The following is a 15,483-nucleotide window of genomic DNA, read 5'->3' on the forward strand; positions in this document are numbered from 1 at the left end:
TACAAGGAGCTGATGGAAGTTGCATAAAAAAGAAAATTTTGATCGCTTATTTAAATTTCAGGTACTTTCCATTAATTAATTTTTTTTTCAAATAGAAATTGTGTCAATTCTGTTGCAAAGAATTGTTAAATGACATGCCTTTAAGAGATTACCGTGCAGGTTATAGATTTAAAATTTTTATTGACGAATGTAACAAAGACGTTCTATTGCGTATTTTTAATGTATAAAACATACAATCTGTACCAACATTAACGTATTAGTGTACTAATTTTTTAAGCCACCGTGCAACGCACGGGTTCTTAAAGCTAGTATATATATATATATATATATATATATATATATATATATATATATATATATATATATATAGTATATAGTATATATATATCACAAACATAAATTCGCCACGTGTCAGCTGTGTATTCATCCTCACAAAATACAATATTCTCAGAATTTTAAATTAAAAAATTGATTAATTTTGTATATGTGACGCGTGTCCTAGATTAATCACGCACGGATTAAATCCAACTATTTTTCTCTCTCTCCAAACCTTCAAACCGTCGCTCTCCTAAGCAAGGATTCACCCTTAGGGTTACCTTCGATTGCATACGCCACACATCAAATCTCATACAACAAGATCGAAAAATTAAATCGACGTTGTTACACTTACCGGTTACCGCAAGGTTTGCATACTGCTATCTCTGTACCTATAAATTAGTGTTTTATGGTTTGCATAGTAAGGTGTTTGATTTTATATATATATATATATTTTTTTTATTTTTTTTTGAAAAGCTGTTTTATTAATCACGAAGAGGGTACACGAGAGAGCAACCAATCGGTTGCATAATCACGAGATATTACAGAATACAAACCATAATCACGAAAAGCTGTTGCATTGTGGGCTTGAAATTGGGCGACTCAGTATTTGATCGGCAATTGTAGGTCAAATAAACAAGTCTGAAAATTATAATAAACAAAACTGAAAACCAAGCTTGTAATAATGTTTGATTCATTATCATTTTTTGTTCGTTATATAAAAGATGTGAATTAAATAATATATGTGACAACCCAAAGTAGTTTAAAGGTGGTTAATATGTTGTTCCTTTGATTTTTGGTTTTTATTGTTTTGAATGCCATTCTGGGTTTATATTATGTACGGATAAACATAATAATGTTTTGATAATCACTTGGGTTATAATTGTTTTTGCGCACTTTAATCTTTCTGTTTACATTTGTTATTTGTTGTGATGTATTTGGATAAGATGATCATGTAACTGGGTTACCGTGTTCTAATAAAGCTTTCTTTTGGTATTGTTGAACTACACATGAAGACAAGGTGTTTGAAGAAATGCTTCTATAGTTAAGTGTCGTGGTTGATTGATTTGGAATGCTCACCATTGGAATGCCACTTACTTTCACTGAGGTCATCGTTGAGGTAATGTTATTTTTTATGTATGTGTGTTTTGAAAGGGTATGTTTTATATTAATCTCATATATATGTGTTTGTTACATTCAGATTTTTTAGGCATTGTTCTCATCCTTTTGGTTTATATCCTGTAATCTCATTACTAATTAGGGGTTTTGCAATGGGTTATGTGTTTGTGTTGTGTATTTTTAATTTGTTGTTTCATTATGTTTAATAAAATAGTATAAAATTAAACCAACTGAGTTTCCCTATTTGGTAAGCTACTAATGTACACATACCTTCATTATATTGTTTGTAGTTGTTGTTAGATATTCTTGCATTATGTTTGGTAACTACCTACACGTATATTTTCCTTCGGGTTGATGTTCACCTTAAGTTGCTGCACACTCATGGTGTTTACTTAGAAGCCAAAGGTATGGATTTGTAGATAAGTTATCATAGTCATGTATATACTCTGTACCCATCTATCAAACTCAACACATAATCTTTCAAGTTTTCCAAGTCCTGCTCTAATATGACCACCGTGTCCGCTTACAATGCTACTCTATCACATGAAAATTTGATGAACACATGTGTTAGTATGTCGTGTGTTCTTTTAATTATGCTGTTATTGTTGCAGTTTGTCGTACCTCATCTGCTGAATCTTTGTTTTCTTCCGTAACTGCTCTTCAACAATATTATGAAGGAACTTACTTGCAGGTTTATTTCTTTAATAATGTGTCTGCTTTTTTCTTATATTTGTTGTATACTTTAGTATGGTATGTTGTTATGTGCCAAGTGTTTATGCAACCTTAAACTGCTTTTCACATTGAATTTTACTCTTTATTATGAGATTTGTTCATTTTTTATCCAACTTTTCTGATTATTTGAATGTCACATCTCACTGATTACGGTTATCATTTGCTGTAATTTCTACCCATTTATATGGAAATGGCTCAAGTCAAATAATACCTTAAACCTTTAAAGATACCACTTGAGACCAACCTTATAAAATTCGTAATCAAAGGACCGGCCTATAAGTATCGTCATCTTTTATAGATGATCTTATCGTCAGCTTATATCATTCTAATTCCGCCTAACTCAATCGAGTTACTATGCTTTTAATTATGCATATCCTTTAGGAGTTGGAGACCATTTTTATATATGTACTATGTATTCATGTAGCAGGGGCTAAGGAATAATTATTTTTTGGGTTTTGTAAGATGGTGTCCTTAGTATAATTGGCTATTGAATTAGTTCATGGTGCATTCGGGGCTGAATCTTTTGCTGGCCTTATTATAAATCTTATTTTGCACAATTTATTCTCTTATTTGTTATTAGGGACTGGCAACCATGCTATTATCCATTGTGTTACCTAAATTATTACCGTCATCTAACGATGCCAACAAATCTGCCAAGAAGCTGATGCAGGTCAAGTTGCAATCCTGTACATATCACTTATGTTACTCCGTATTAACACTTGGGTCAGGTGATATCCGGCCATGTGTCTGACATCACAAACAGTTATTATACCTCACCATATTAGGATCTATTCTACTACTTTATATTATCTTTCCAAATTAGAAATAGTTTGTGTTGTATCTACCCCTTAACTATTACTTTTATGCTGACTTCCTAAAAAGATTATTAGGTTGTTTATTGAGGAATGTTTTAGGACTTGGAATATAGCTTTATTGTATTGTTTACTCTTTTTTGTTGGAACTTTTTGGTTTATGCTATCATGAGAGGGGGCTTTTTATTTATCATGTTGTTGTCGAATTGTTAAGCTATCATCAGAACCTAATCCCAACACAAACGATCATCTTTAATTGATATCATATACAGGGCTCAGTAGTTATTTCTTTTTTAATAAGTGATTTAGAGGTGTTTTGTGCATCAACATTTATGGATTTAGATGACTTTCACCCGTTTTCACTCCTTTCTTTTAACTTATTTTTTCATTTTGGTGACCCGCATACACAACTGCCTGTATCAAAATACCTTATAAAACACCTTATTAAGCTCTTTTGCATGCACATTTGTATGTGTGCCTATTTTTGTCACCTAAGTTGCCAATATGTTCAGGGTGTTTAAATTTTTTATTTACATGATTACATATGCATATATTTTAACAATCCATCTATGATCTATTTTATATGAATTTCAACAAAATTCAAGTGTTAAAGTTGCACGACAAACACAAATGACAAAGTTAATGTGACTTAGGCTAAGCTATCTTTTATTTTCATCACAAATGACAAAGTTAAATAAAGGTACATATAGTTCCGTAAAATCTATAGCTTAAATACAACAAGTTTATTTTGCAGAAGCTAAGGTATGGTTTACGATCCAAGGGTTACAACGCATGAGCTCTTAAACAATTATCATGTCCTATTTAGTTTCGTTAATCTATGTGTTATGTCTAAAACAAAGTTTAAGTAATTCAACTCTTAGTGATGTGTTGTGTAAAAAAAAATAAAAAAATACTTGACGTATTCATCCACAAAAGTTCAGTGTAATATCGTTAATTGATATATCACTCTAAGATTCAAGATTGTTTGCGGAAGAGTCCCCGTGCAACGCACGGGCTCTTAAATCTAGTACGATTATACAATCTGCAATTTGATGTTAAAATCTGCAATCTGCAATCAAGAAGAACTTAAAAGTTGTGATGATGACGAAATTAAGTATAATAGTAATTTTTTTGATGTGAGATTTGTGATGGTTTGAATTCAAAGATGAATTATATTTACTAGTAAGCAGAGAGCTGAAAATAAACTAACACTCCGTATTTTTTTTTAAAGGATTAGGTGAACACTTCACTTGTGAATTACCGTTTAATAATAAGAATCTGCATGTTTTATTCCCATAAAGGTAGTGTATAATCGGTTTAAAGGATCATCATTTTCCAACTCACCCATAACACTAAAAAACGCAGGACGATCCCTCCATTTACCACTTTAGAGAATCTATGTTCTTGGTAATGTCTAAAGATCAATAATTTATACACAATTGTCCAATTTCAAAAGTTGATCTTGTTGCAGTGCGAAGTCGAATTAAACAAGGAACAAATGTTTGATCGAGCAGGATTGGTTCGTGTCTGATGAAGGCTCGCGATTGCGAAGCCTAAGCTTCACAATTCTCGCGATCGCGAGAAGTGGTCCAGGCCGCCAGAATTTTAACACGATTATGAGTCATCGTTTGTGTTTGATTCGTCTTAGTTTAGCACTATAAATACATTCTTATGTACCTCACTTTCCATAACTTACGTGCACAAAAATTAATAGTGAAAATATCTGGTTTGCGCATGTGGAGTAAACCCTGCTTTTCATGACCCGTCCTAATCCATCTGGACGAATACATTACATTTGGTTACATCGCGAGGTACTTGACCTCTATATGATACCTTTTACAAACATTGCATTCGTTTTTAAAAGATAAACTTTCATTTCATCGAAAGTTGACGGCATGCATACCAATTCATAATATATCCAACTATAATTGACTTAATAATCTTGATGAACTCAACGACTCGAATGCAACGTCTTTTGAAATATGTCATGAATGACTCCAAGTAATATCTCTAAAATGAGCAAATGCACAGCGGAAGATTTCTTTCATACCTGAGAATAAACATGCTTTCAAGTGTCAACCAAAAGGTTGGTGAGTTCATTAATTTATCATAATCAATCAATTCCATAATTTTAATAGACCACAAGATTCTCATTTCCATTTCTCATAAAAATTCATTCATATGGATTGAACACCTGGTAACCGACATTAACAAAATGCATCTAGAATATCCCCATATATTATCATCGAAGTACTAAAGCAGTTCAAATTCTCTGACTGGGGTTTGTCAAGGCTCATAGATCTATCTTTAGAATTCGCGTCAATTAGGGGCAATTATAATAAACCCTAATTCCTAGGTTACCAAGTTCAACAAGGGCGATATCCGGTATAACGATTCAACCATAGAATGTAGTTTTGATTACTTGTGTCTATTTCGTCAAACATTTATAAAAGCATCACATGTATTCTCAGTCCCAAAAATATATATTGCAAAAGCATTTAAAAAGGGAGCAAATGAAACTCACTATACGATATTTTGTAGTAAAAATATTCATACGACGAAACTGATCAATGCAGGGTTGGCCTTGGATTCACGAACATATATCATTAATATATATATTAACACATATATTTGTAATCGAACAAATTTATATATTATTAGAGACTTAATTGTTATTTTAATTAGGTTTTTCATTAAGAACCTTATTAATTATATTTAATAATATTTATTATAAAAGTATTAATATAGTTATGTTATGTGTAGTAAAAATAGTTTTATATAACTAATAGTTATTTGATAAAATAATATTGATAATAATAATAAATAGAAATTGTTTTATTTTACAATAATAATAGTTATTATGATAATAATATTGATAATATAAAAATAATAATCTTAATGTCAAAATAATAATAATGGTAGTAATAATAATAATAATAATAATAATAATAATAACAGTTTTAGAATACAATCTTTGAAGAAAACATGCTTCTAAAAAAATATACGCCGCTGCCCGGCTCGAACTTACGACCTCTAGTTCCAAACCAACACCCCTAACCAATCCGATCTATCTCTCTTTTTCTGAATTTATTATCACCCTAAATGTATTTAACCCGTTATCATTTCATGTGTCATCGTGTTCACTGTTTAACGTCTTCGTCATCGTCATATCATAACCAATTATCATAATTATCATTTTCATTATCATAACCGTATCATCTCATCATAATCATGATCATAGTCATAATGATATCACAATTAAAATCATATCACAATTACAATCATAACCGTGACCATCAACATTCTTTCATACATCGTCACTTCCGAATCATTTTCATTTTACAGCCCAACCATAAGCTGGACCTCGAACAGGAACACATCCCAAATTGAATTATTTGTTATCGACCCAATTTAATGGTTAGCCCAATAGCCGAATAGTTTAAGATTTTATGAAAAGTTACGATCCAAAAATTAGAAACCCTTAAGACATTCGGTTCACCAACAATTCCCACAAAAATCACTTCGAAACACTTTGGGTCATCCAAGTAATATAACCAAGACCCATATACCTATTGGCTTATTAAAATACCACGAATTTTGCAAATAAATCTCATTTTCAATATTGCTAGCCGTTAAATAAATGTTACACGTGATTTGAAGAAGTATTTGGAACCCCACGTTAGCTTGTATGCATATTATTTTCTTATATTTATTTGCATCTAGATACCATAATCATAGTAGTGGTTATAGTGGCACAATTACTTTAAGGAACCAACCTTGGTCCACAATAATTGCTAGAATGCAAGTGGGAGCTCAAATAATAAAAATATTTGATGGTAATGATTGACTCAAATCGTACTAGATCAGGGAGATAAAAACTGCAGTGTCACTTCATCTTCATCATTCTTTACGTTTTATCAACTCAAAACAGATACAGTGAAAATAGTTGCAGCACTTTATTACGATGGTGATGTTATTGGGTGGTAGTTTTGTGGTGACGGATCGAGCAGAGTCAACAGAAAATTTTAGTCAAAATGGTTAGAGTGGACTTGTTTTGGGTTCATGAAGGAAATATAGTGGAGAGAGAGAGAAGAGAGAGATGGTGAAGGAGAAGGTGTTGATCGAAGGTAATAGTGGTATTGGTTCGTTCTCGGTGATCGATCGTGTACGGGTGTGTGGTTAGGTTGATGGAAGGTGGCGTTGCAGATGGTGTTGCAATATAAAATACGGGCAACAATAAGATGTTCGTTCGAGTTTTAGTAGCACATACCTGGTTTGAGTTTGTTGGTCGATTAGTTGTACCCTGCAGCGGTTATAGTCGTCCAGTAGAAAGATAAAGGGTTTTCATGATGATTTGTTTTTCGAATAGAAACAGAAACGTGTGAGCAGGAGGTGGCGATACGGTTGTTCAAAAGTGATCAAATAAAGAAGATGATGGCGTGTGGTGTTGGTGATCAAACATCCTTGGTACACTGATATGGCAACATTAAACCACCATGTTTTCGGTTGATGTTTCCGGTCATTGAAAGCAATAATAAGAAAGTGGTTGATAAGGTTGAGTATAAGAAAGAACGATCAAAGGTGATGGTTGTTCTGGGTTTATATTTGGGTGTCGAGTAGAACAATTCTGGTTACATCGATAGATGTTGGTGATTGCGCTTATGAATCATCAGACTCCTCGTTTCCATGAAAGTTTGATTGCTCACTTTGAGTTTCTAGTTGATCTTGTGTTTTGGCAAGTTGATAGTTACCAGAATTGTTACCCAGAGTGACGATGCTTAGTTGTTTACACTTACTATTCTAAGATTAGAGAACCGAGTGATGATGAACGAGTGGTCTGAGGAAATTTGGACAGAGCAAATAGGTAGGAAGGTTGAGGGATTTTCTTTTAAGTGAGAACAGAATTTGAAAAGGAATGTTAAAATATTTTGGGGAATAAAATGTGGAAGTCTTGTACGTACATAATAAAAATAAAATAATAAACATGATCATATAATAATATCAAATGGGAGTCGCTATTTCCTCGCCTATCTATATGTATGTTTTCTATATATATAAATATAAAGAGAATTGGTGATCGAGGATTGAAACATACAGCTAACAAATATCGTAAGTTGATTCTCTAAGATGCAATAATGCTTAATAATAATAATAATATAATAATAATAATAATAATAATAATAATAATAACAACAATTAAACGTGAATGAAGTAGTTCAATATATCATTGTCTGTATGTACGCATATTATATAAAAAGAATCAGGGATAGTGGCAATGAATTCTAATCATATACAGTTTAACTTAATCATGTTACCAATCATAAATAGTAATCTCAATTAAGCAATCGAATATTTTGGAATATTATTGTCGACAGTTTTCACTGAGTGTTAAATCGTGTCCATTGCTAAACAGTTAACGTATAAAAGTGTTCCTAAAAATCTCAAATTTTTAGCTTAAATATATTTAATTATTTAAATCATTAATTGTTTGAAACCTGATAAAAAAGGTTTGTTAATCATTTGTTTTCTGTTTCAATTAATATGTACGGAGTACTAAAACTTAAACTAAAAAGGTAAAAATATTTTTGTCAAATCTATAATCTTCGTATTCGATTTACAGTTCAACTTTTATTTTAAACCTTCATAAACTCGTATTAGATCTATATGAACACTAACGAAAAATTAACCGAGTATTACAATTGTTTACTATTTATTTTTAATATACTTTATTTTTATACAGATATGTTTTAAATAATAAATATTATTTTCACATAATTAATTTCTAACAATTACATCATAAATTATATTTCAAATTATATATATATATTTATTTATTTAAATATATACATATCTATTTATAAATAGTTGTTCGTGAATCGTCGGGAATGGTCGAAGGTCAATTAAACATATGAAACAGTTTCAAATTTTTGAGAATCAACATTACAGACTTTTCTTATCGTGTCGAATTCATAATAAAATTAAGTTTAAATTTGGTCGGAAATTTTCGGGTCGTCACACTTCTCTGTGTATTAGAGTTGGAATATAACCACGTTAAATCCTAATGTCGTTTATCTTTATTTATCATTCTTATGCTTTATATTATCTGTTTATCATTCGTGGATTAGTGATTCGTTTAAATCACTTGTCTTGTTGGGTCCTAAATTCCTAACAAGTGGTATCAAAGCTATATGTTACGAGATCGGGCACGATGGTGAATTGAAAGCATGTATACGGTTGGTTGCTGATTCGGTTATTCATCTGGATTATTAAACGACGTGATCCAAGGTATTGTTTGCATCATGTATCGAGACCAAGTGACTCAGTTGGTCGGTGTAAACTTAGGATATGTCTATGTATCCAGAAGAATTTATCACATTTTGGGGAACAATTCTGAAAAGTTATTATGCAATCGAACGTGTCGATTGTATAATGATGGTGATTTTTATTCGCGAAGGTTTACGGAGTTAGGGGTCGGGTAGATGGGTTCATTGGGAGAGATTTTTGGGAGATCCGGATGTTAGATCTGGGTTCTTTTTCCTCGCCATTCCGTGCGAAAGATCAATTGAGCTATCAAAATTCGGAGGTTCATGAGCTGTTGTATGTCAAAATTCGTAATGGTTTCGTTAATCGTTGGATCATCTTGAAACTTAACTATATGTGCTAGACACGTAGTTCAAATCATATCAAAATTTGGTAGCGATCGGAATGTTTAATTTAGAGATATGTTTTTCCGAAGTTGCTGCTGTTTACGTAAAATTCTTTTAAGGTATGTTTGCGCAGATGTGGGAGAAAATTCATTGTAGGCTTGTCTACCGTTTGATTAATTTGATTTTTGGAATGGTGATACTTCACACACAGATCTAGGTGTGGTAAAAATTTGTTGATAGTTGGATTTTGAGATACGATTATTCGATTTTGGGCAGTTTCATGATGATTTTTCGGGTTTGATGACGCTAGTATGAGATGATTTTGCATCGAAAACTTTGGGCGATACGAGCTGTGTTTCGTGGATGTGGGTTTGTTATGGGAGCTCAGGAGGGTGGTTTTCTCTCGGGTTAGAGCGGTTGGGTAATGAACGAGACGTATTCGGGTTGAAAGTTGATAGTCATAGTTGTAGTGACCCGAACTTTTCCATGTTTATATATATTAATTGAGATTGATATTTACATGACTAAATGTTTCCAACGTGTTAAGCAATCAAACTTGTTAAGACTTGATTAAATGAAATAAGTTTCATATAGACAATTGATCTCCCAAGTAGACCTGCGATTCACGAACGTTACAAAATTGTAAAAACTACATGTTGTGGTATATATAGACATATATATATATGGTTGACATGAGATTATGATGAGTAAGTATCTCACTAAGTATATTAACAATGTGTGATACACATAAGAAATGAGATTACTAAGTTAAGAAACTCGAAATGATATATATAACGATTATCGCTATGATAACGTCTACTAAATATATATGTATCATATTAAGATATTGATACACTATATTTAATATGATAAAATGATATTTAAATATATCATTAAGTGTGTTAACAATGAACTAGATATGTAAAAACAAGACTACTAACTCAAGAATTACGAAACGAGACTTATATGTAACGATTATCGTTGTAACGATATTTTAATGTATATATCATATTAAGAGATATTCATACATCATAATATCATGATAATATAATAATTTAAAATCTCATTTGATATAATAAAAATTGGGTTAACAACATTAATTGAGATCGTTAACTTAAAGGTTTCAAAACAACACTTACATGTAACGACTAACGAAGACTTAACGACTTCATTAGAATGTATATACATGTTGTGTTTTGATATGTATTCTTACACTTTTGAAAGAATTCAAGACACATATCAAAGTACTTCTACTTAACAAAAATGCTTACAATTACATCCTCGTTCAGTTTCATCAACAATTCTACTCGTATGCACCCGTATTCGTACTCGTACAATACACAGCTTTTAGATGTATGTATTATTGGTATATACACTCCAATGATCAGCTCTTAGTAGCCCATGTGAGTCAGCTAACACATGTGGGAACCATCATTTGGTAACTAGCATGAAATATCTCATAAAATTACAAAAATATTAGTAATCATTCATGACTTATTTACATGAAAACAAAATTACATATCCTTTATATCTAATCCATATATCAACGACCAAAAACACCTACAAACACTTTCATTCTTCAATTTTCTTCATCTAATTGATCTCTCTCAAGTTCCATCTTCAAGTTCTAAGTGTTCTTCATAAATTCCATAAGTATGGTTTCATAAAAAAATCAAGAATACTTCCAAGTTTGCAAGTCTACTTCCAAGCTTTCTAATCCATTCCAAGTAATCATCTAAGATCAAGGAACCTTTATTATTTATAGTAGGTTATCTTTCTAATTCAAGGTAATATTCATATTCAAACTTTGATTCAATTTCTACAACTATAACAATCTTATTTCGAGTGAAAATCTTACTTGAACTGTTTTCGTGTCATGATTCTGCTTCAAGAACTTTCAAGCCATCCAAGGATCCTTTGAAGCTAGATCCATTTTTCTCATTTCCAGTAGTTTTATCCAGAAAACTTGAGGTAGTAATGATGTTCATAACATCATTCGATTCATACATATAAAGCTATCTTATTCGAAGGTTTAAACTTGTAATCACTAGAACATAGTTTAGTTAATTCTAAACTTGTTCGCAAATAAAAGTTAATCCTTCTAACTTGACTTTTAAAATCAACTAAACACATGTTCTATATTTATATGATATGCTAACTTAATGATTTAAAACCTGGAAACACAATGAACACCATAAAATCGGATATACGCCGTCGTAGTGAAACCGGGGGCTGTTTTGGTTTGGATAATTAAAAACTATGATAAACTTTGATTTAAAAGTTTTTATTCTGGGAAAATTATTTTTCATATGAACATGAAACTATATCCAAAAATCTTGGTTAAACTCAAAGTGAAAGTATGTTTTTCAAAATGGTCATCAAGATGTCGTTCTTTCGACGGAAATGACCACCTCTTTAGTAATTGACATGTAACTTAAATTTTTGACTATAAACCTATACTTTTTCTATTTGGATTCTTAAATTAGAGTTCAATATGAAACCATAACAATTTGATTCACTCAAAACGGATTTAAAATGAAGAAGTTATGGGTAAAACAAGATTGGATATTTTTGATCTTTTTAGCTACGGGAAATGTTTAACAAATCTATACAAATCATATCCTAGCTAACTTATATTGTATTATACATGTATTCTAATATATTATGTATTCTTGGGATACCATAGACACGTATGCAAATGTTTTGACATATCATATCGACCCATTATATATATTATTTGGAATAACCATAGACACTCTATATGCAGTAATGTTGGAGTTAGCTATATATAGGGTTGAGGTTGATTCCAAAAATATATATACTTTGAGTTGTGATTTAGCCTGAGACGTGTATACACTGGGTCATGGATTGATTCAAGATAATATATATATATCGATTTATTTTTGTACATCTAACTGTGGACAACTAGTTGTAGGTTACTAACGAGGACAGCTGACTGATAATACTAAAAATGAACATATATTTCATAGCATTATTCCTCAAGAAAGACAATCTTTTAGTTGCAATTGTTCTATTTACAAGTGATATTCGTTTAAATAATAAAAGGTGAAGACAAAAGACAGATTCGACGAATTGAAGACGCAAACGACCAAAAAGCTCAAAAGTACAAAAGACAATCAAAGAGGTTCCAATTATTGATAAGAAACGTCTCGAAATTACAAGAGTACAAGATTCAAAACGCAAAGTACAAGATATTAAATTGTACGCAAGGACGTTCGAAAATCCGGAATCGGGACCAGAGTCAACTCTCAACGCTCGACGCAACGGACTAAAAATTACAAGTCAACTATGCACATAAATATAATATAATATTTAAATAATTCTTATAATTATTTAATATATTATATTTATTTAAAACCGTCGGTAAACAAAGAGCCAAACTCCTCTGAGCTGTAAAAGCAAACTCCGCGACTCGCGGAGTTTGAAGGCCTAAAATGCCGCGAGTCGCGGAACCCCAATTTCAGAAACTCCCTATAAAGCTCGCGCATTCTGATCGTAAAATATCATCTTTTTCTTCTCCTCATTCATACGTAAAATATATATATATATATATATTTATAATTTAAATTTTAATTTTAATTATAATTCTAATAATAAGGGTATGTTAGCGAATGTTGTAAGGGTGTAAGTCGAAATTCTGTCCGTGTAACGCTACGCTATTTTTAATCATTGTAAGTTATGTTCAACCTTTTTACATTAATGTCTCGTAGCTAAGTTATTATTATGCTTATTTAAAACGAAGTAATCATGATGTTGGGCTAATTATTAAAATTGGGTAATTGGGCTTTGTACCATAATTGAGGTTTGGACAAAAGAACGACACTTGTGGAAATTAGACTATGAGCTATTAATGGGATTTATATTTGTTTAACTAAATGATAGTTTGTTAATGTTAATATAAAGATTTACAATTGGGCGTCCCTATAAATTACCATATACACTCAATCGGACACGATGGGCGGGGTATTTATATGTACGAATAATCGTTCATTTAACCGGACACGGGAATGGATTAATAGCCACTAGAATAATTAAAACAGGGGTGAAATTATGTACAAGGACACTTGGTATAATTGATAACAAAATATTAAAACCTTGGGTTACACTCAGTCGACATCCTGGTGTAATTATTAAACAAAGTATTAAAATCTTGTTACAGTTTAAGTCCCCAATTAGTTGGAATATTTAACTTCGGGTATAAGAATAATTTGACGAGGACACTCGCACTTTATATTTATGACTGATGGACTGTTATGGACAAAAACCAGACGGACATATTAAATAATCCAGGACAAAGGACAATTAACCCATGGGCATAAAACTAAAATCAACACGTCAAACATCATGATTACGGAAGTTTAAATAAGCATAATTCTTTTATTTCATATTTAATTTCCTTTATTTTATATTTAATTGCACTTCTAATTATCGCATTTTTATTGTTATTGTATTTAATTGCACTTTTAATTATCGTACTTTTTAATTATCGCAAGTTTATTTTATCGCACTTTTATTATTCGCAATTTCATTATCGTTATTTACTTTATGCTTTAATTTAAGTCTTGTATTTATTTTTAATATTTTACATTTGATTTTAACTGCGACTAAAGTTTTAAAATCGACAAACCGGTCATTAAACGGTAAAAACCCCCCTTTATAATAATATTACTTATATTTGTATTTTTATAAAAGTAAACTAATATAGCGTTAAGCTTTGTTTAAAAAGATTCCCCGTGGAACGAACCGGACTTACTAAAAACTACACTACTGTACGATTAGGTACACTGCCTATAAGTGTTGTAGCAAGGTTTAAGTATATCCATTCTATAAATAAATAAATATCTTGTGTAAAATTGTATCGTATTTAATAGTATTTTCTGTAAAAATATAAGCTATTTTATATACTACTCTGCTAAAACATCAAGTATTTTTGGCGCCGCTGCCGGGGAATCTCTTAAAAGCCGGAAGCGCAACGCTACATAAAAAAAAAAAAAAAAATTATGTATTTTTTTGTTAAATATTTAAGTTTTATAAAGTTTCTTTATTTTTATATAAGTTTTATTTAAGTATTTTGTTTTTATTTAAAAACATATAAAAATATATATATATATAAATCTAGTTTTAAGATTTTTATTTATAAAATTATAAAGTAATTCTATTTTTATTTAAGTTTTAAATATAAGTTTTTATTATACACATATTTTTTTTTATAAACAGAAAAAAATTAAAAACAGAAAATAAAAAAAAAATAAATAAATAAAGAAAAACGCGTTGAATTTAAATAACCTGTCAGTTGAAAACTGGAACCCCGCGACTCGCGGGGTTTGATGCTTTGAATACCGCAACTCGCGGAGTAAACCTGACACACTGACAGAAACCCTAATTCAGTATTAATTACGAGTAATTATTAATAATTATTATTTTAAACCCTAATTAATTATTATTATAATTAGTTTTATTATAATTAGTTTTACTTTTTATTTAATTTATGTATTTAGTATTAATTAGTTTTATTAAATTGTAAAATTAATAGTTTTAATAAATAAATAATATAAAAATAATATTTTTATAAAAATTGTAATTTTTACAACTTTTTGTATATTTTTATATTTTGTCCCTTTTTAATCGTTTTAGCATAATATTTGTATTTTTAGCTCATATTTAGTTTTAAACTTAGTTTTTGCCATAGTTATTTTTTACTTCTAGATTTTTAGGCTTTGCCGTAGAATTCCTTAAGTGCTTTTTCTTTAGAATAAGATTTAGGTGCTTTAGAATTTTGTGACGCCTTTTTAAGTTTTAGTTTCTTTTTAAGTTATTTCTATTTGGGATTTAGTTTT

At 30.6% G+C, this 15,483-nt stretch overlaps 1 protein-coding gene across 2 annotated transcripts; it reads left to right on the plus strand.

The window, feature by feature from the left end:
* The first annotated feature begins 534 nt into the window (after positions 1-534).
* Positions 535-3,168, plus strand: LOC139862432 (uncharacterized). 2 transcript variants are annotated; one of them, XM_071851035.1, is made up of 5 exons: positions 535-683; positions 1,332-1,435; positions 1,725-1,839; positions 2,046-2,125; positions 2,747-3,168. In XM_071851035.1, exons 2-5 carry the CDS (start codon positions 1,388-1,390, stop codon positions 2,915-2,917), a joined length of 414 nt encoding a protein of 137 aa, XP_071707136.1. In that variant the 5' UTR covers positions 535-683; positions 1,332-1,387; the 3' UTR covers positions 2,918-3,168. The 2 variants fall into 2 exon arrangements, 1 of the variants encoding a protein (XP_071707136.1); XR_011764186.1 differs by lacking the exon at positions 1,725-1,839.
* The last annotated feature ends 12,315 nt before the right edge of the window (positions 3,169-15,483 follow it).

This window comes from Rutidosis leptorrhynchoides, chromosome 8, assembly GCF_046630445.1.
Source record: "Rutidosis leptorrhynchoides isolate AG116_Rl617_1_P2 chromosome 8, CSIRO_AGI_Rlap_v1, whole genome shotgun sequence".
NCBI classification, from domain to species: Eukaryota; Viridiplantae; Streptophyta; class Magnoliopsida; order Asterales; family Asteraceae; genus Rutidosis; species Rutidosis leptorrhynchoides.